This window comes from Ptychodera flava, chromosome 19 (assembly GCF_041260155.1).
Source record: "Ptychodera flava strain L36383 chromosome 19, AS_Pfla_20210202, whole genome shotgun sequence".
Taxonomy (NCBI): Eukaryota; Metazoa; Hemichordata; class Enteropneusta; family Ptychoderidae; genus Ptychodera; species Ptychodera flava.
The window spans coordinates 35,489,260-35,510,429 of record NC_091946.1 but is presented as its reverse complement, the minus strand read 5'-3'; the positions used below and the strand labels follow the sequence as shown (position 1 = coordinate 35,510,429).

Genomic DNA, 21,170 nt, shown 5'->3' with positions numbered 1-21,170 from the left:
TCGTACTAATACATAATGGAAGATTTTTTTTTCTGTCAAAGAGAACACCTTGAGTCAGTGGCACATTAAATTGGCTCATAGTAGAGGGCTTACTGATAGGAAGACATAATCCAATAACAACACTGTGGCACCTTTTCGCAGACATGACTGCCTGCAGTTTACATACATGTACAGTCTATGTTACTGAGACAGGAAAATGAAATTATAAACCTTAGTGAATCTAGTAACTCTCCCATTTGTTGCCAGTCTGTATAATTTTTTTTCTTTAAAGGCAAAAAATGCAGCCCACAGATATGAATTACAAATGGTGTGTTTCACTAAAATACATGTAGTTTGTGGAAGTGCAGTACTAGGGTTATTATAAGTAAATACCCATACCTACAAAAACAATCTGAACACGGTGTCTCCATACATGTAGGTAGGAAAAGTAGATATCTGTAATGAACATTTCATGAATGAAGGCAGAGAAATAGCTGTTATTATTTTATTTCAAATCTTGCCATATTATATAATCTACTGCTGTGCAGTGCTTTAAGTTTAATTTGAACAGTGAAATCCCTGCGTCGAACATAGAAAAACATTCAGAATTTGAACGTTATTCAGCGTATTTTGTAAAGCACATTTGACGATAACCCAAAACTTGAATACTTAGGTGTACATATTGCTAAGCAATGCAAAAATCATCACTAGAAGAGATTCAAAAATAGTTTTCAATGGACTTAATATCAAGGTGCCAGGCTTCATGTTGAGATAGCGTTGCCAGGCATTTGCCGTTGGTGATGAAGTTGACATTGGTACTACAGTGTAGTTAAAAGCAGCCTTGTACACTTTACATTTTCCTGTTCGTAGTTAGTATCCCTCAACATTTATCATCATGTACGGACTACATAATTTGACAAGCTTGTACTTAAAGTAAGCTAAGAAAAATGATTGCCTACCCGTAGTTTCCAGTATTCAGCCAGGTAATTTGATATAGAGATATTAAACCCAAGTAAATTAGCAGTGATGAAAATGAAGAATTGAACTCTGCGTGATATTCAAACAAAATGTTATGATAGTTTGTATTAAAATAAGTTGTGGATATTGATGCTAATGGTATTGTGTGTATGCCTGTGTGACACTGCATGGTTCCAGTGTAGTTATACAGAAATACATTTCAGTGAAAACTCTTTTTTTCTGCAATATATGTAATGTAATGAATACAGCTGAACCGTTTGGGATTCCCTCATCACACCATGCATGTATTAGCGCTTAATAAATACTACACTGGGAGATTGTTTCAACACTCAATGCAGAGAAGTTTGTACTGTACCACAGCAAAGGTAGAGCAGGTTTCAGTTCTACCAAACACACACTGCTTTAATACAGCCATCTATTACTTGTGGTTGCGCTAAAATCGGTGTTTAGTTTTGTTATACCGGTAGTATACTTCAAAATACTGAAGCATACTGGTCGCTATGCACTAAAGTATATGTATGAATAGGCTTGGCTTAGAGTTTTAGTGGTGATGTATAGTGGAAATGAACTTTTGTTTGTGATAACATCTTTTCAAGTAATTTCCTTTTTTACAACGCACTGGGTTTAATATCCCCTCATATTGATAAGATCATTTTTGGATCCATCATTAACTTCCCTGGGCGCAGGGAAATTCTAGATTTGTTTTCTCTGAATTTGATTTAGCATTTGTTTGAAAAGACAGGAATCCAAAATCATTATGATGAAGAATATTCCAACAGGTGGTTGTAATTTGTAGAGAAATAGCAGAATCAAAAAAATTTGGTTGCAAACTCAGTGATACAAATTGCTATGTCTAGTTGCTGTAGTTTCGTGAAAAAAACAAAAAACATTAGCTTTGTAATTTCAGATATGTTAAAAATGTTTATTCAAACTAAAAAAAATTATTCCAACATCCTGTAATTAATCTTCAGGTCAACATGAGACATTTTCTCTTGCATAGTTGCTTGGTCGTTTTCCTGTTCTTTGACAAATAACTATGTATTTTATTAGTTAAACACCTACATTGCAATATTGTAGAAATATTTTCATACAATTTAATTTGTATTTGCATGAGTTAGGAATAGGAACTTCAGCTGCTTATGTATTAAGTCCACTCTGTGCAACTTACACTTTACAGTTCAAAACAGTAGTTATGTGATATCTGCATATTTAGGATATTGCCGTTGCTGTATATCACAACTGTAAACAAATTATGATAGATTAAACTTGCTCTTTGACTAATCAAATTCAGAGCTGTTATAGATTGTGAAGTTAAGGTCGTATTTGCCTCGAAAGTGAGAGACTGAAACTTTTGCTCAAGCTTTCCTCAAGCCTCAAGGAATCTTTCAACATACTTTTGTAAAATCAAGAATAAACATTTAGGGTTACCAAGCAAATTTTGGTATTAGAGAAACAAAAGTACCTAAGGTTTACCTATATTTGAAATTCAAAATGGCCGTCATCTCTCTGTTTACTCTATGGTGAAAAATAAAATTTTCAATGTTCAAAAAAAGTAAGATGGTGAAAGTTTTTCTTTTTCCCAGGGCCTCGAAGTTAAACCCCACAAGTGGTAGATCAGAAAAGAATTGGAAAAGTTTAAGAGTCCAAATATCTGACCCCAAGGCGCATTCTACATTAAGGTAATATGCACCTCGAAAGTGAAAGACTTAAACTTTTGCTCATAATTTCCTCAGTGAAACTTTCAACCATTCTCTTACCAAAGCAAGAATAAAAATCAGGGATCACCGTGCAAACTTTGCTACAAGAGAGACAAATAACTCGCGATTTCTCGATATTTGAAATTCAACATGGCCGCCATCTCTGTGTTAACTCTATGGGAAAAAATCACATTTTCGATTTTTGAAAAATTAAGACGGTGAAAACTTTTCTTTCGCCAAGAGCTTCAAAATGAGCCCCGACAAGTGGTAGGTCAGAAGATAATTTATAAAATTTGAAGCCCCGAATTTCTGTCCCCGAGGCGCGTTCTACCTTAAAATAAAAACCCCAGTACACTTTTACTTGTGAAGGATTGTTTACTCAAAACATTCCTGTTTTATGACAAAACAGAATCCACGCAGTGTTTGCTATATTCTCCAATCATTTCACAATAAAAGTGCCGGTTTTGGAAAGCACATTCCTTTAAATGTCGGCTTGACAATAAACTAAATAATTAAAATGGACTGGGTTTCTCAGTACAGGTGCTATTACTCGAAATTAAAAAATAAAGTTCAGAAAATATGTATGTCAATTACGGGAAGTTTATTGGGTGGTAAAGTAGGTCGGAAAGTTGAACTGAACATACCAAAAAGGTACAGACGTCTGTTTGCACAGTGCTTTATAGACACTTCAACTTGAAAAAATGTACAAAAAAATACAGGTTAAGAATAAATCATGTTGTCTAGAAGATCAAGTGCATTCAGCAATGAGAGGCACACTTGTTGTATTTTAACATTACAGCTCAGTAACTTTTAACTTGTACACAAGTAGGGCCAGAGCTAAGTGATCAACAAGTGCAGCCCTGGATGGCAAACTGGCAACGATGAAGTATCTCTATAATGTTGTCAGTCAAACAAGGGCTTTCACGGTGATTTTACAACAGCAGCTTGCTCCAATTTACACCTAGCAACCTGTGACTAAGGGTTGCAAAGGACAAGGCCAAAGTGGATAAAAGTAGCAGATACCCCGTACTTGAAATTCTTTTTCTGTCAATCCTGCCAAGAAAAGAGCAAATCATGATTATTTGTACAAAATTCATGGAGAACAAACCATTTAATTTTACAATGATAGTACATGTATATGCTTGCTGTCTGCCTCAGATTAATTTCAATATATCACTCAAACACTTCGGCTTAATAGCCAAATTTTAAGTGAGTGTTACGATGGAAACACAGACTTAGGAATTGCATGTCGTTCAGAATGCTCAGAAATTTACCTCTCGAACTTTCCATCCACTTGATTTCAATATCGCAGACACTGTTGAATGAAAAAGACTGTGATTTGTATTCCAGCGTCATGCGAGATGCTTAGAAATGAGTCATCAAATTGATTAAAGTGAGTGTTAATAGCCTATTTCAAATGGATTATAAAATGCTTTCAAATAATAGGTCCATACCAGGTGACTGGCTTAGAATAATAGATGTGCAGACATTATGAAAATAACCATGCATTTCAGTGAACTCTAGCCTTGAAAAGTGTGGCTTTCTACAAATCTATTCTCAGTAACCAAAATTGCTGGCGCAGTATTTGTTTCCAAGGCAACTACATTCTTACGATAGACATCAACATGTCATAAGTTGACAATCGCAGTCTGTTCATGAGGGATGTGGCTGGCTATCATCACTACCGCTTAGTATAGACAAGCTCGCCCACCTTATTTTTGAACTCGGAACAGCAAATCAATATCAGTGTGTTCTTTCAGTTTCTAAAGGTTCAATGCCCTGGTGTGCATGCATACAGTCGATGCTATCTTTCCTTGTATTTACAATAATCCAGTCAACCAAACCCAAATTTGTAAATCCAACAACAGTTGACGTAGTATAGTACAGGAGCCAAGTTTATTGGTAACTAATCAGCTGCTAGCCCGGGGCACTTCTCAAGCATAGATTACGGTAAACATTCTGAAAGGCAGGACACCGCAGACATTGGCATTAATTCGTATAACCAAAATTGTCTTTATGAGTATTGTGATAGATATTGACCAAGTGTTTAGCAGAGTTGAAAGCTGTGCTGTATATTTTCAGAAGTAAATTGATTCTTCAAAACACAACCATAGAGATTATCATCAAAATCTAATTTAAACCCCATCTGTGCATTTAATCAGACAGCAAATTTGTACAAACTAGATTAGAAAGATCTGTAGCTGATTGAAGATTTTTACAGCAAATATTAGCCAGTCTGATATGCAAATATTGCAAAAAGTTTATTAAATACAATTTGTGCGGGATACCTTTAAGATATGCCTCTTTCATTTAACTAGTAGTATGCTTCGATTTGTGTATTGGCAAGTGCATATGTCCTTGACAGTCTCGATTCAAAGCAAATTTTCTGTCACAAGTGTTTTTTTTTCATATTCAATTTAGGATTAATGGATCATCTAATTCCTGGACATGCTTTGTATCTGTATGTTTTGTCTTTTTGTTGCATGTGCCTTCAAATAGAGCATTGTGAGTCGTAATGCACTTGTAGATCTGTTGATTTGTGTGCAGCTACTTTGAATATGAAATTTTTTGTGTGACATTCATGACACACAGTACATGTGGACCGTATTATTATAATGCCAGGGTAGGTGGTACTGTTTTATTGTTTTTCCTTTCACAACACATCAGCTGTTATTAGTTTTTTAGCTCCCATAGCCATATGTATATATGGCAATGGAAGCTATTCTTATAGGCTAGGGAAATGTCTGTATGTCTGTATGTCTGTATGTCTGTATGTCTGTATGTCTGTCCGTCAACATCAAAAACTCCAAAACCGCTGCACATTTCATCTTGATATTTGGTGTGTACATGGATGATGGGCTGTAGATGAGATTTTGTTCAAATGAAGTTGTCATTGCCAAAATATGCAAATTAAGTGAAAAAATGTAAAAACAGTCAAAATTGAAAATCTCAATAACCACTGAGCAGATTACATGAAAAATTAGCATGTAAGTACTTTGGGCTGACCTGAAATAATTGTGCTTTTTTTGATTTTTTGATATTGTTGAAAATATACAAATTAGTGCCAAAAAAGGCGTTTTTGGTAAAAATCTTCTTCTTCATGAACCGCTGGTCAGACAGCTTTGATATTTGGTATACAGGTCCCTAGGGATAACCCAAATTGGATTTGTTCAAATTGTGATGACATATGCAAATCTGTATTTTTAAGGAATTTTTTTGTCATTTTTGGTCAAAAATTTATTTCATCAAACCGCTCGTCTGACAGCTTTGATATTTGGTATACAGGTCCCTAGGGATAACCCAATTTGGATTTGTTCGAATTGTGATGAAATATGCAAATCTGTATTTTTAAGGAATTTTTTGTCATTTTTGGTCAAAAATTTATTTCATCAAAACCGCTCGTCTGACAGCTTTGATATTTGGTATACAGGTTCCTACAGATAAACTAAATATGATATATAGAATATATGATGAAATCTGCAATTTTGTATTTTTGGTGCAATTTTTGACATTTTTGGTCAAAAAATGTGTTTCTCAAAAACTACTTGTCTGATGCCTTTGATATTTGGTATACAGGTTCCTGGGGGTTCTCCTAGTGTGATATAGTGAAATTTGATGAAATCTTCAATTTTGTATTTTGGTCAATTTTTGCCATTTTTGGTCAAAATATTTCTTTCTCAAAAGTTACTCATGTGATAGCTTTGATATTTGGTATACATTTTTATACATAATTATGATGAAATCATCAATTTTGTATTTTTGCAGCTAATGTTGCCATTTTAGGTCAGGCCATCCTGAAATGAGCTATCAAAGATCTCAACCATCTTCATCAATACATATGTCACAAAAAGTTGCTCTCTACATAACACAGCAGAGCTCTGTCGACTATTGGGTCGCTTGTTTTTTTCAAAACCGCAGGTCAGACAGCTTTAATATTTGGTTAACAGGTCCCTAGGATGACCTTAGTGAGATGATTTCATACAGTCAGGAAATACTTAATTTTGTATCCATGTCTATAGTAGCTTCAGGGACATTGGCCCTATGTTTAAGATAATGTTGTGATTCAGTAAGCATTTGAAATGGTAAACTGTATTTGGTGTTGAAATGCGGTAAAAAATAATGAGAAAACATAGCTGAGGTGATTTCAGCAGGTTTGGTTTCCAACAAATATATTCAAAGTTTTTTTCAATGTTAAAGAGTGATGGAGGGGGGGGGGGGGGGGGGGTCCTGAGGTCCTGGCAGATTTTGAAAAAAATCCAAACAAATGGCAATAAAAAAATCAGCCACAGAAGGTTTGTCAAAGAAAAGGTGGGATAGTGGGAAAAAAAGAATGTACAGTGTATCAGATAAAAAGATGTTCCTCATCAATCTTCCAGACAACCCCCTTTTATCAAATGGTACACCCCTGATGTATTTTTGTTGTGCCATAAACATGCAGTGTATTTTAGTTTAAGATGTCAATCAAGTTAGGTAAGGATTTGAAAGGAATAGTCAAGTTCACCACAGTTTAACTTTATCTCTTGTGTCATCATCCTTGTGTAATTGGTTAAGTTTGTAAGTTGCTCCAGATGTGGATATACCAGCTGTTCTGGAAGAAAACAATGTTTACTTTTCCCTATAGGTTTTCTGAGTTAATGATTGCATGTTGAAATCTCTCCAAGTATCTGGTGCATGGGCAAAATGTAAATATTGGTTGCATGTTATGTATTTCAGTCTATGTCAAATATTGTAAATGAAAAATCAAGAACAGTTTGCTGTGTGCTTGTAAAAGATAACATGTATGTCAATTAAATTATATAAAATAATTAAATATTAAATATTAAATTAAATTATGTCAATTAAATATTAAAACTGCCTTGCAGTTTGATTGTCTTAAAAATTATCACAGAAGTAGAAAACGAAAAGAAACTAATCAAATTGCTGTAATATATTCACCCTCAGTGTCTGTAGGCCTATACTTAACTATTTTATCATTACATTCAGCTTTTTGTTATATCTTTATCACTCTCATGGGCCAAGGCACACTTGGGGTCAATGTCATCACTCTGTGCCAGTCTGTGAATGTCAGTCTGTCTGTATTTAGGCCCATGTTTCATACAATTGGTGGTTTGTTTGATAACTATATTTGGTATATAGGGATAACCTAGCAATACAATTTTTTGACAAAATGTGACATGACTTCGGTGACCTTTGACCTCAAATATACATATTTGTCCATAACTCAGTAACCACAAGTGCTACACCCTTCATGTATAGTATGATGGGACACCTTATGATGCCACATATTGTACCTCATTAATTATGTGCATATCTAATTTTGAGCAAGCCAATAGAGCCAGAGGTCTGATTTTTGATATATAGGGATAACTATAGGAGAGAATTTTTTTTGACAAAATGTAATGTGACCTCGGTGACCTTTGACCTCAAATATACATATTTGTCCATAACTCAGTAACCACAAGTGCTACACCCTTCATATCTGGTATGATTGGATACCTTATGATGCCACATATTGTAGCTCATTAATTATGCACATATCTCATTCTGAGCAAGCCAATGGAGCTGGATGTCTGATTTTTGGTATATAGGGATAACTATAGGAGAGAAATTTTTTGACCAAATGTCATGTGACCTTGATGACCTTTTACCTAAAATATATGTTTATGTCAATAAATAAGTAACTACAAGTGCTATGTCCTTTGTATTTAGTAGGATGGGAGACCTTATGACAACACATGCTTTACCTCATTAATTTTGCACACATCTAATTCTGGGCAAGCAAATAGAGCTAGAGGTCTGATTTTTTGGCATATAGGGATTAATTAGCAATGTAATTTTTTTTTCAAAATGTCATGTAACCTCAATGACCTTTGACCTTGATTATACATATATATGCATATCTCAGTAACCACAAGTTCTATACCCTCCAATTTTGATAGGATATTAGACCTTAAGATGTCACATCTTGTACCTCATTTATTATGCGCATATGTATTTCTTGGCTGGCCAATACTGCTAGAGGTCTTATCTTTTTTCCCGATTTAGAACCATAACTTAAGACATGCCTCATGTGTTTCAAATTGGGAACAACGACATAGACCTATTTGCCCATAGATCTCAACATGTACACTCCAGTGATACTTCTTAATGACCACATTTCCCTGCCCCATCAAGACTAATACTCCTATTACAAGTAGGGACTGTCATTGTCAATGACTTGTTTAGTTAATGTTGTATCACAGTATTCGATATTTCTAATTCTGTATTTTTTCCATTTGATATTCTGAATAAATACATTAAACATATTTCACTGTCTCAAGTACATTACATTTAAGTATTTTCACTTCATGCACTTTATCCCTTTCACACATGTTCAAATATCTGACCAGAGAACAAACACGAAATAGTCCAGGATAGGAGCTACAGTGTCATTGACGTTATTAGTTTTTTTTGAGTATCAACCAAGTCATAGTATTAATAATCATTACCTCACAACAAATTAGTGTTTTGAAAATACTTCCAGATTTAAAAGACAGTGATTGGTATGTATGTATTTTTACACAGTAATCGGTATTTATGTATTTTTACCATATTATTTCTTTAATTACTGAAACTTGAAGGACAGAATGTCAATTGTATCCGCATGTTGCAATTTAATAGTGAAATATCAAGTACAAACTACAATTGACCAAATTCATGCATTTTACTTGTAGCACTTAGTCATGATTTAAAAAACGTAAATCTTTTGACAGTTACCATATCCTCATAGGAGGATATTTACAAATGTAGGTGACATTGAACTGCTGTGTAGAAACCTCAAGTCAACTTTGAGATGTTGGTGACCTTGCTAGTCAGTGTGAAGGTCAAGGTCAAAAATCAGTAATGAATATACCGGTAGTAGAATGCAAGTACAATACAGAAGTGTTGTGTATCTAAAATACCATGATACAGAACTATTGGTAGTAGGGAATTTGGAAAATCAAATATACTGTATCATTATTGACTCAGATTTATATGCATACATGTATATTGTTTTGTCAATTTATCACTAATTACAAAAGTAGCTTATATTAATGAATGTATTAATGACAATAATTACTCAAGGTGTTGAAGATGCTTTAGTTGGGAAATAGTCAAGACACTGTCTGAATATTTTAGATGTTAATTTGGATATTGTCAGAAAAAAGTAGCATGATTGAATGATTGGGGGATTTAGTTAAAGGGCCAATAGGAGATGATGATTGATGAATTTTCACGATTTTTATCTTGTATGTTGACAGCAAGTGTATAACGCCAATAACATACAGCCCTGCCACGCAAGTTCTAGTTCTGCTCCCCAAAGCATCACTTGTCCACATTAACCGTGCAGTCTTTAATAGACTCAGTTTACAGGGTAAAAAACCCTATATCTTAACATGCTTTGGGGAGAAGAACAAGGAAATGTTGACATACAAACAAAAATAGTGAAAAGAATTTGAGAAATCATCAAAAGTTACAGCTACTGGCCCTGTAATGAAGGAGAAATGTATAGTTTGCAAAAAAATTGTTCAAGATGCAATGAAAGAAGCTTTACATACAAGGATGTACAAGCCCACATACAATGTATGGATATAAGTTGCACAGAAATTTATGCAGAGGACAATAAAATCTTGAAATCACACGGGGAAAATAAAAAATTCTATGCAGTTGCCGTATGTATGATTCAAAAGGTAGGTTAAATGGACTTTTCACAAGGACAGGGAATTCTTTTCATAAAATTCAGGGACAATGGTGAGCGTCATGGGATTCAAAAACACAGGAACAAAAATATAAAGTTTAATTTCTCAAAGAATATAATTTTTGTACATCTTTTTGCAGTGTGTTGTGACTGCAAAGTGTCAATAGAAAAGGATGAGTCCACACAATGAGTGAGTGTGAAAATTTAATGAAGACAGAACATCCCAATGGGCTTTTCTCAGAATTAATTAGGTTGATGTACTTTTTATTGTTGTTCATATCCAAAGTGCCACCGGAGATGTCTTGTCTATCAAATATGCAAGTTTGTTTTGTACGTGTCATGAGCCCGTCTGACTCACTTGGAGTTAAAAGCATGAGCTGTTTTAGGAATGTCAGTTATAGATCATGAATTCAGTGTACTGTGTAGGCCTATGACTGTATGAGAAGTGATTTGATCAATTGTGTTATGTCTTTGTCTGAACGTATGACTACCATTTTAGTATCAGAGTCTGTTTTCAAAGGTACCAAAAACAGTAGACTTGTATTAAATTATGCTTTTGTGGTAAGATAATCTGTGGCAGTTACAACTGATTTTTGGAACTGTAATCCCAGGTAGTTTGAATTCAATATGAACACATAGATATTCAATACGTTGTGAGGGGCACTCAGCTCTTGGTGGAATACCATATGGATGAAAATCATTTATGATAATTTCACATTGGTTAAAGTACGTACATCTTGACTTTAAAATCCATCGAAGTTTTATTCTTTTTCAAACAAGCATGATGTAACACAACAAGACATCTTTTGTTCCTGTGTTTGATCAATATTTGAGACTATTTCTTTGATATTAAACAGAATATAAACTTTTTAGACAGCTAGATCAACATAGAAGTCTAGTCATATTTTTAAAAATTGTATGTCAACATTTTGCAGGTGCAAATAAAGCAAGCTGTGGAAACTCTATCATATTATAGAACCACAGTAAATTGTCTGTTGCAAATGCATACAATGCTGTGTGCACTGCGTACCGGCTCATACATTCTCATCCTCACACACACGGAATGTAATCAGGATTTGCAGTTGTCAGATTTGTTTTGTAGTCGACTAAATTATGTCTTGTAAATTTTCACCACCGTTTTGTAAATTGCATGCCATATGTCAGTATACACAACATCAAACAGTGACATCAAGGTTCTCACATTATTCAGAGGGCAGTTTTAATATCATTTTGTCATTTGTTATTTTGTTATTTGTTATTTTGACACGTTATTATTTATTTCGTGACTTGGATCAGCTGAAACATTCAATCATCTGTTTGTATTGCAAACTGTTATTTGTCAAAACGGTATTCGGCAATGAGAATAATTTTTGTGAATATTTCAAATTACAACGTTGCAAGTGTATGCATGGTGCCCTTCATGTGTTGTAGCACTGCTATATTAGTGACTATTTGGGAGGCAACACAGACACCGGTGCGTTCTTCAAGATTTGTGACTGTCAGTAAATTCACTAGAGGCTACTGCCAAATTATCACAGCACGCATTAGCCGTGCATGCAGAGGATATTGCAGTGACAATCCATACCGCACCCAGTGAGTGTAACCGATACCTGATCCATGATCCTACTTCTAACACTCCATGAATGGAATCAAATCAAGGCATATTGAAAGCCTTTTCCGGACATATCCATGAAAACACACGTACTGTTGACTCAGCAGTTGTAGGTTTTTCTGTCTGAGTCGAAGTGGCCTTGTTTGGTATGTTACTCTATACGTAATTATGCAGGCAAGGAATAGTTAAATTCATTGTCCGAACACAGATGCCTGAGAAAAAATCAATAAAACTCTGCTGTGGCAAGTCAATAGAATCAACATACCGAATTAACTAATCAATATAAATGGTCTAAAAACTGCCACCCCATCAGACAATGTCAACCTATTTCCGATTAAATCATTCAAATATTTGCATCAACTGTGGTCGTACCTAACTCAAACAGGTAGTTTCAACAACTGCTGCACATATGAATTTTTCATTTCAGCATTCTTAAAATATATCACCCAGAAATTACAATTACTCCACGTTTGTGTACTTTTCAGAATGCAACTTGCAACTTACGTCCTGTCCAAAGTCTTTTCACATGTGATGATGTACGATGTTTGGTGTTTGTTTTTATTATTTTTATTTCACACTTAACCAAAACAGTCACAAAATAGTAGGGCAAATTGACACTTAATTCTCAGTATCCATTCAACTGCTGTAGATGCAAAACAAGACAAAGTCAAACATTTCATCCTTTGAAGTATTTTTTAGAGACACCTTGATATATTTAAAATTTTAAGAATGAACCAAACTTCACGTCCTCAGAGAGATAATTGCCAGAGAACTCTATATTAAGCTAAGAATGAAGTATTTTTTTAAGTGTACACAAGTTTTTTCATAAGGCAGCACTTTCTGCATATTTATACACTGTATGGGGTCACAAATTTTTCATTTCTCTTCCTTCAGTAGCTCCTAAGGCAAAAATTTTCATAAATCTTGTAAGAGTGGAACAAAGACAGTGAAATATACATTGTCATCTACAGCATACACAGATAAATCATATTAATTCTCTGAAATGCAAGACAAAATGTACAAAAGCATTATTTTGTCATGGCAGACAACACATACAGTACCTGAAAAAAAAGATAAAAGAGATGACAGTCAGAAGCTGACACAAAAGAAGGGTTCAAAACTGCTTTGTGGATGACCTTAGGGCAAGTAAGAGGTAAAGAAAATCCAGTCCACGCCCCAGGAGAGAGTTACCGGTAACCTATTTATCTCTTTGGTTATGTCCAACTGCTTCTGGCAAAGATGCTTGTTTGTCTATACAGTTTTCATGATTATTTCTTGTCACGTGCAACTGAACTGAACAATACCATTAACCATAAAGATTATGTGGCCAGGGATTATCTAATAAGGTATGGTTCAGTGCTGAGAGGGATCACAAGAGTTTCCAAATACCATTTTAAATGGATTTCGCATTGGAACTGGTTTTTTTAACCCTAAAGACAGTTGGGCATTGTTGGTGCCACTAAGTGTCTTACTTTTGAAGGAGGTGTACATTTCAATGTTGAGACTTTTATGCCTCGCATTGCAAATCTTCATCACAGGCCACAGTGGTTCAAGCGTCTTGTTTTCTATGGTGCAACTATTGCTGAAATAATGAGGTCCTCTTTAGGACAAAGTAGTTGAACCATTTACATGTATTTTACGATATGTAACATGTAAGATGTTCTTATAGATATTTAAAACCGCAACAGTTGTTCTGTGATTTTGATTTTTTGGTGTCCATTTGTCAACCACTTTGCAATTTGCGTGATTTGAATAATGAAATGTTGGATGCACAAATGTGGTTTGCTCCAGGCTAAAAATCCTGTTCTGGACCAGTGAACACCTACTTGTTCTGCTCCAAATTACACACCAAACATTTCAAGGATGAGCAGCTACATTCAGCAGTTGGTCACCTCTGGGACTTTCTTCATCGATGTAAATTAAATGTTTCTGCAACCTAGTCTTTTGGTTCAGCTTCCCCTACCATACTATGAAACAGCACTTTCATTTGTCTGTCATCCGTTCAGAGTATGTGTATATGTAGTTAAATGGCAAATTTCTTGGTTTAAGGTAATATGTACCTCGAAACTGAAAGACTTAAACTTTTAGTCAAACGTACCTCAAGGCAACTTTCAACCATTCACTTTTAAAATCAAGAATGAAATCTGGGGTCACTGTGCAAATTTTGATACTAGAGAAACAAATTACCTATCTTAATATTGATATTAGAAATTCAAAATGGCTGCCATGTCTGTGTTAACTCCGTGGAGAAAGATACTACTTATGATTTTCAAAAAAATAAACCATGAATTCAAATTTTACGCGCAGAGTGTTGAAATTAGTCCCCGCAATGGTCAGCCCATAAAGTATAAAACAAATGTGAGTGTGTAAATATCTGTCCCATGGCATATTCTTTAAGACAAAAGTTGGCTAATTTGTATCTTGAACAGTTGAAATGCTCACCTCAGCACTTTTCAGATTGGCTTTGATTAAATGCGCCCCATGGCCTCCTGATGATAACATTGATGACATTTCAAAGTTCAAGAATAATGACTTATTGATGACAAAAGTATTTAATTTAAATCTCAAGCTTAGCAACATGAAGAGAGGTCAGCAAATATTGTCACTTGCCAAAACACTGACAAGTAATATTGAAAACATTCCACATATTTTTAATAAAAGTTTTTGAAATCATTACTAATGATGTAAATATACAGTGTTATGAATAAAACACCTGTAGCTGAAATGGCAAATGTCATAGATTAAAACTTAGTGTCCCAATACTAAAATGAGAACATGTAGAACTAGAAATATAGTGTTACATGTATTGTAAGCCGGTAAGTTCTGTGATATTGATGATCATTCACATTCCATTGAATTTAAAGACTGTAATTCACTGCATCAATTTTATCGTCCAATTTTCCCAGCTACAAAATCATCCTTGTGTCAGCTTTTAAATGAGATGTATGCGCCTCAATGTGCAGTTCAGTTTTAGTCACCAGAAGAATTCTTACATATTGTACACACATCTTTCAAAGAATAAGACAGAGCCCCTTCAATGCATTTACAAATGCGTACCGCAGTTCAAGAGATGCAAATTGCTCTGTCAAAAAATGTTAACAATTTTTGCCCAAGGAAACGTTCTTCTGAAAAAAAGAAAACCGCCTGTAGAGTATAGTTAGCCTGTACTTGCATCACGAGTCTATGAACTATTTGTTTGCAACTTCCAGCAACGCAGCCACCCAGGTGTGTCATGAATCATGTATGGCTTGTATTCTCCCATTATTTGATTGACTATTTTGTCGGTTCACTATTACAAGCTTTGCACATGCTCACTAGGTGTCTGTCGTCTTCAACCATTCAGTTATATGAAACAGCCTTGATACAAGTAAACTTACTGCATGTCCAGTAGATAAATGTACTATGAATGTTTTGAGGGCCAAAATGGTCAGCACTTTGCCTATGTGACCAAAAAGTGTGGTACCAATTTACATTGGTCAGCTAGGATTCAAGGTGATATTAAAACTGTGCTATACCTATAGTTTCAGCTTTAACTAAGTGGTGTTGAAGCAGTGTTGCAGCCAGTATGCGCCCTTGCGGCAATGTCCCCAAAACAGAACCATTGTCCCGCATTCTCGTGTACTGTGGGCCATCTCGGGCGCATTAATGAGTCAACTGTGTTGGGAGTAGTATGCAAGTAATATGTTACTGATGATGACCTTAATTTGTTTTGAGGCCTATATTTATGTACTTTTAGAGCTGTGATTAGAAGTAATTAAAACTTGATATTAAAATTGCTTGTACTCCAACTGAGTTCTGATTGCTTGAAAATCAAGTATAGCAACGCCTTCAAGTAAGCTTGGATTTTGTTTTATGAAACTAATTTATTACAAAATAATACAAACTTAATTGATTGATAACTGATGTATGTTGTCCCCAAATTGTGCAAAATGTCCCCAAAAATAAATGTTAGTGGGACCCAGTTTCCCCTCGTTTGAAATTCATGGCTGCAACACTGGTTGAAGGAGTACGTTGTTTACTAATAACAAGGAATTTGCATGTCCAATTATATATCAACATGAATATTTGTGTGCATAGTTTTCACTTCTACTGTGACCACAACACCATAGACAGATGACTTAGGAAAACAATGGGTCAGTAATTTCCAAATGTACTGGATAAACAGAACCAGTGATGATACTTTTCAACTTCAAGTATCATTTTTAGGAAAACATGCAAACTGTACGCCAGGTGATTGTCCAGACTGTGGTTGTATTTGTGATAGTGATGTTTATCATAACATATTCATATTCATCAGCATTGATGAAAATTTACACCAATGTTTAGAATCAATATGCATTCTACATAATGTAATATTAATTTTATTCAGTATTTCAAAATTCACAACACAAATTTTTTCTAAGAATTCAGTAACACACGTAGGCATGATTACATCATATCAATATACTGAAGGTTTTTTCAGCAAAGCAAAAGAATTACTGGAAAATAATATCATTCTTGATGAGGTGTTACAAAACATTGACATTGATAAACGTCATCAATTAATAAACAATTGACATCTTTATCATTACAATTCACTGCTGTCCTTCCATTTGATAGTTCCTAATATGCTGTGAATTTAGAAGGCCTCAGCTAAACCTTGCTAACTTACCTGTATCACTGAACAACAGGTGTGTGTGTATGTGTGTGCATTCTAGCATCCCATTGTAAAGGAATTGTATGGCGTGACAATGGTTTGCAATGAGGCACCATTCAAGACCCCAGCCATTGTGGGTATTATGGTTGAAAAGAAAAGTGGCATCCTTCAGGGCATCAAAGAATACCCAGATCATGCCCTCTAAGAAATTTATTGATAGAGCCATTGTTGTGATGGGTCACTGTGACGCAAGATGTCCCTTCCAATGAAAGACTGTCAGATCGATATTGACTTGACCTTTTCAGCAGTCTTTCAAAGTCACAGTAAAACCTTTATTAGTTTGTTTCAATTATATGACCTAAACGGTTTTGTAATGAATTTAACCTTTAGCTGAAATTGACAGAATAACAAAATCACAACTTGGACAGTTGCCAGGCATAAATTTTGTGTTATAATACTCATACATTGTTTCCATAGAAACTGAAATAGGCTGAAGGCATGCCTGTTGTTTATGATGCTGCTGTTGATTTCAATTTTATTTTATAAATTCATTGTAAAGCAGGATAAGGTGAAGTCCCTGTACCACTACATTACCACATAGATCAGAGATGTGGTGTTCATGTGCACAATGAAAAAGTAACATCAAATTGTACACAAACAAGGTAGACATTGATCCTCATAATAATCTTTCTATGTGGCTCTGTGTGCCACATAAAGACAAGTCTGTCTGTTGAACGTAGGAGCATAAAAATACAAAGAATTTCTTCTCGATGATGGCTGAAATATGGCAAAGGTCATAACTTTGTAGATAGTTTGATTTTCACACTGCAATTACAAGCTCATTGTGTTGTTAAGCTTTTAACAAGATGACAGTGTAATGACACCATCAAAACCAATTACTTATCATTCAACAGGTTGTGACAGAGCATACCAAACACTGACAAACCTTTTGCAAGCTGTGATTATTGACACCAAGGTGCTTTTCTTTGGTCTTCTGTTTGTTTTTCTTTCCCTAATCAGTAGAGTTTCAAAAAATTACCTGTATTACAAAGAACAGTTCAGGTGCTCAATTCATGAACTAATGTTGTCATGCACTTTGTTGACATAACATACCAAACATATCCAGCACAGTGAACTGACTGTCAATACCATCATCCCCCCTTCCCCTTAGCTATTTAGATGTCATCATTAAACTTTTGTGTATACATTTTTCAAGGGAAAATGCAGTAAGACTAGTCTAGAGTGATAGTGAATTTAAATGTTATATACTCTTTTGTGTTTGTTTTGGCTTTTCTCAGGATGTAGACATCTATATGGTCAAAGTATAAACAAGATTTTGTGTAGAAATTGGTAAAAGCTAACATTTCCAGCAATGAAAAGTCAGTTTTCCTTTATTTTTGAAAAATACAATATTAGGATCTAGGAAAGAAAATTTTATTTTTAAGGGATTTACATGTAAATTGCTGTAAACATGTAAGTTTCTCCCAGTTAATTTTTAACAAAGCATGCACTTGCAAGATCTTTATTACATTACATATACTACGGGATATTAAAGACAATTCCCCCCCCCCCCAAATAATGCAAACTAGATGTAGTATAAAAATGTATTTCAAGCATTATACTGTAGTGTTGTAAACCACAGTATACGTGTATACTGTTTAGTGTTGAAATTCAGTCATGCATTGAAACACAGTAGCAGGGTATAATTATCTGTGTATACAAAATTGATGTGAAATTATGGTTACAGTAAATACATGTATCATTGTCATCCAGTGTGTTCACAATAGTAGGCAAAGCTGCTTAATAGTTTCTTTCACAATGTCAAAGGAGGTGATGACAGACAGACAAGTCAATTTAATTTCCAGGTGGCAAATAAACAAGTGGCAAAACATTAATAATTATAACATATTATTATTAAAATAGTGTCTTTCCATATGTAATGATTAATAATTTAATTTCTAGGTGGCAAATGGACATTTGAAAGGTGATGAATTTTCTCATTAAATAGGCAACCCTGGTATTCTGCCTTGATCTGTGTGCTTTTTCATATATAATGTATTTATAATGTGTAAAGATAGCAGTCTGCTGTTGATTTTAGAAAATTTCCACTTACGTAGGTAGCTTTGTGATTGCATGTGGTACAGCAATCTTATCAACAGGGTCATAAATATGTATCTACAACAAACACATTATGTTCAGAATTGTGAACATTTACAATTTGCTGTTCATTGTAGAATACGGTGTACACCTTTTCAATGCTCATAATCACATACATGTATTACTAGTTGGGGACCTTCAGTTTTCAAGGAATGCCTTGGCAGATATTTTTGCTATACATGTATATCGTCACATTCACATTTCAAGTTCTGGCTAAGTACTTTAACATGATCATCAAATTTGAACTCAGATTAATAATTACATGTATTTTTCACAAAGTACAGAGGACAAACCTCCACAGTTACAGTGTACGTATTTCTCTACTCTCAAATGACAAACTGAGGCATAAAATATCTTTGAAATGTTCTGAGATTGTTCAAGAGTGAACATGATTTAAAGGTATACAGTCACCTGTAATCTAATAAATATGCCCATATATGGTCAAAAGGGCATTCCTTGGTATTCAAAATGTCCATGTAAGGGCGCTGTTTTTAAAAAGTGGCCACCCGCTTAAAATCTGTGATTGGTTATATTTTCTCTTTCCATGGTAACTGGGGGAAAATTGGAACAGGTGATAGTATACCTTTAACGTTTATATCATGGAATAGTAGCCTATACTATACTGTTGTTTGATTATGTATTGTTACTGTACATAGTTGCATAATGTACTCAAGTAGAAATATTAGGATGCTTGTTGCAAATTACAGTTTATTCTATTAAGTATAATTTGTTTCATTTATTATAGTGTTGTTCGAATATCTGTTTATTAAGATTCACTGTCAGATACGTGTAGAATATATGTAGCTTTGTGAAATGCTGTTTCTCTTTTTCAGTGATGCTCAAAAGTAGACTTTCGCAAGTGCAGGTGCCAAAAACAAGCAAAAGTAAAAGTAAAAGCAATTTCATAGAGCAATTAATTACAACAAATTAAATTGCCATTATTGCACTTTGATTCACCAAAATAATTCACAAGTGTTTCATTGCTTTTGCTTTGTAAGCACTGCTCTGGTTCATAAACATCAAACAAGGATTCTATGATGCGTGTTGTCATTCCTAATGTTTACATGTATAATTCCACAATTCACCTTTGAAATTATGGAATCATTGTAGATAATTACCAGTTTGGCAGTTGCAAGTGTCATGAATCTTGCTGCAAGGAAGTGATAAAAATGACTATTTGTAATTATAATAAAATAAACCAAGCAAAGCCCTCCCAGCCCAGGCATCCACACATCACATCCTTTACAGATGAACACAATCTTCAACTTTTCTGGTTCTGCTGGTGTCATGATAACTAAAACGCAGCATTTCACTTGCCAAATTCAAATCTAACACATGCTTTTCAAATTTGGTATTTATTGCGCTTTCATCATGCATACAGTGACTAAGGAAATACTTGCTACAGTTTGCTTAATTTGCATACATAAACTGCAACTTTCCTTTTTGAAATGTGCATATATGATTTGTAATTTGCATAAAACCTTTCTTTCTGGTACTTCGCATGCCTGCAAGCTTTGCTAATCTGCATGTTATTTTTGTTCTTTCTTTCCTCTCCTGCCTGCCTATATCTTTCTCTGTCTCTTATTTGCTACATATAACTGTTTCTGACTGGCGTTGTGTCTTTGTCTTTGTGCATGTAGTATGCCATGTGCTTGAGAAAACCACTCCTAGTTCTTCCCAAACACTGACCACATCCTCCTCCCCATCAGGTGTCCCCAACCACCACCCACCTTCCATATTGTCTTATAACAAACCTCCAGAGTATTTAGAAAGTGTGAGGAATGACTGTGCCACCAAGCAGGAACAGGAGAAGCTACAGCAGGCTTCCTCACCACAGTGGGTGCATGGAGCTGCCAGCTCACGGAATCACACGGGAGAATTCCCATTATTTACACAGCAATATTTGTCTAGCAACAAGGTAAGTTTGTGTCATTTGTTTCTAAAATGATCTGAAAATGATGTTTTCATACAATCTGTATCTTACAGATTAGTGTCCCCTGTGAGTCTATCTGTTATGCCATTCTACTGAATGCAAGCTGACTGAAGGACATTTCAAGAAATTGCTAAATGTAGTAAATTGACCCAGAGAGTTTAGAAATCTTAAAACTTTGAGGGCCAAATGTCATTTATCAAGACTTCACATGATGGAAAGATAACAACTTAACACAATGTAATGAGTTAAAATTCATGATATAAAAGTGAAAGTAAGTCTTTTTGTACGAACAATCTGGAATTTTTGAAGTTCTCTGTGTTGAAGTATATGATTTAATCAAGCAATGTAGATAGTTCTAGTAGGCTTAGTGTGAAATTATTTTCAAGTAAATTTTACATTGTAAACTAACTTAGTGATTTGCAGTGGAACTACTGAATTAAGAAAAATGTTCAAGTATGCAC

General features: G+C 34.7%; 1 protein-coding gene across 4 annotated transcripts in view; it reads left to right on the top strand.

Annotated features, from left to right (window-relative positions):
* Positions 1-21,170, top strand: part of LOC139119395 (uncharacterized) — a 54,044-nt gene that overhangs the window by 5,844 nt on the left and 27,030 nt on the right. Inside the window, exons 2-3 of one of the 4 annotated variants that reach the window (XM_070683190.1) lie at positions 19,610-19,666; positions 20,537-20,694. In XM_070683190.1, coding sequence (XP_070539291.1) covers positions 19,610-19,666; positions 20,537-20,694 — 215 coding nt within the window. Of the gene's footprint in view, positions 1-19,609; positions 19,667-20,416; positions 20,695-21,170 lie in introns of all 4 variants that reach the window. The other 3 variants (XM_070683191.1, XM_070683189.1, XM_070683192.1) reach the window with 3 other exon arrangements.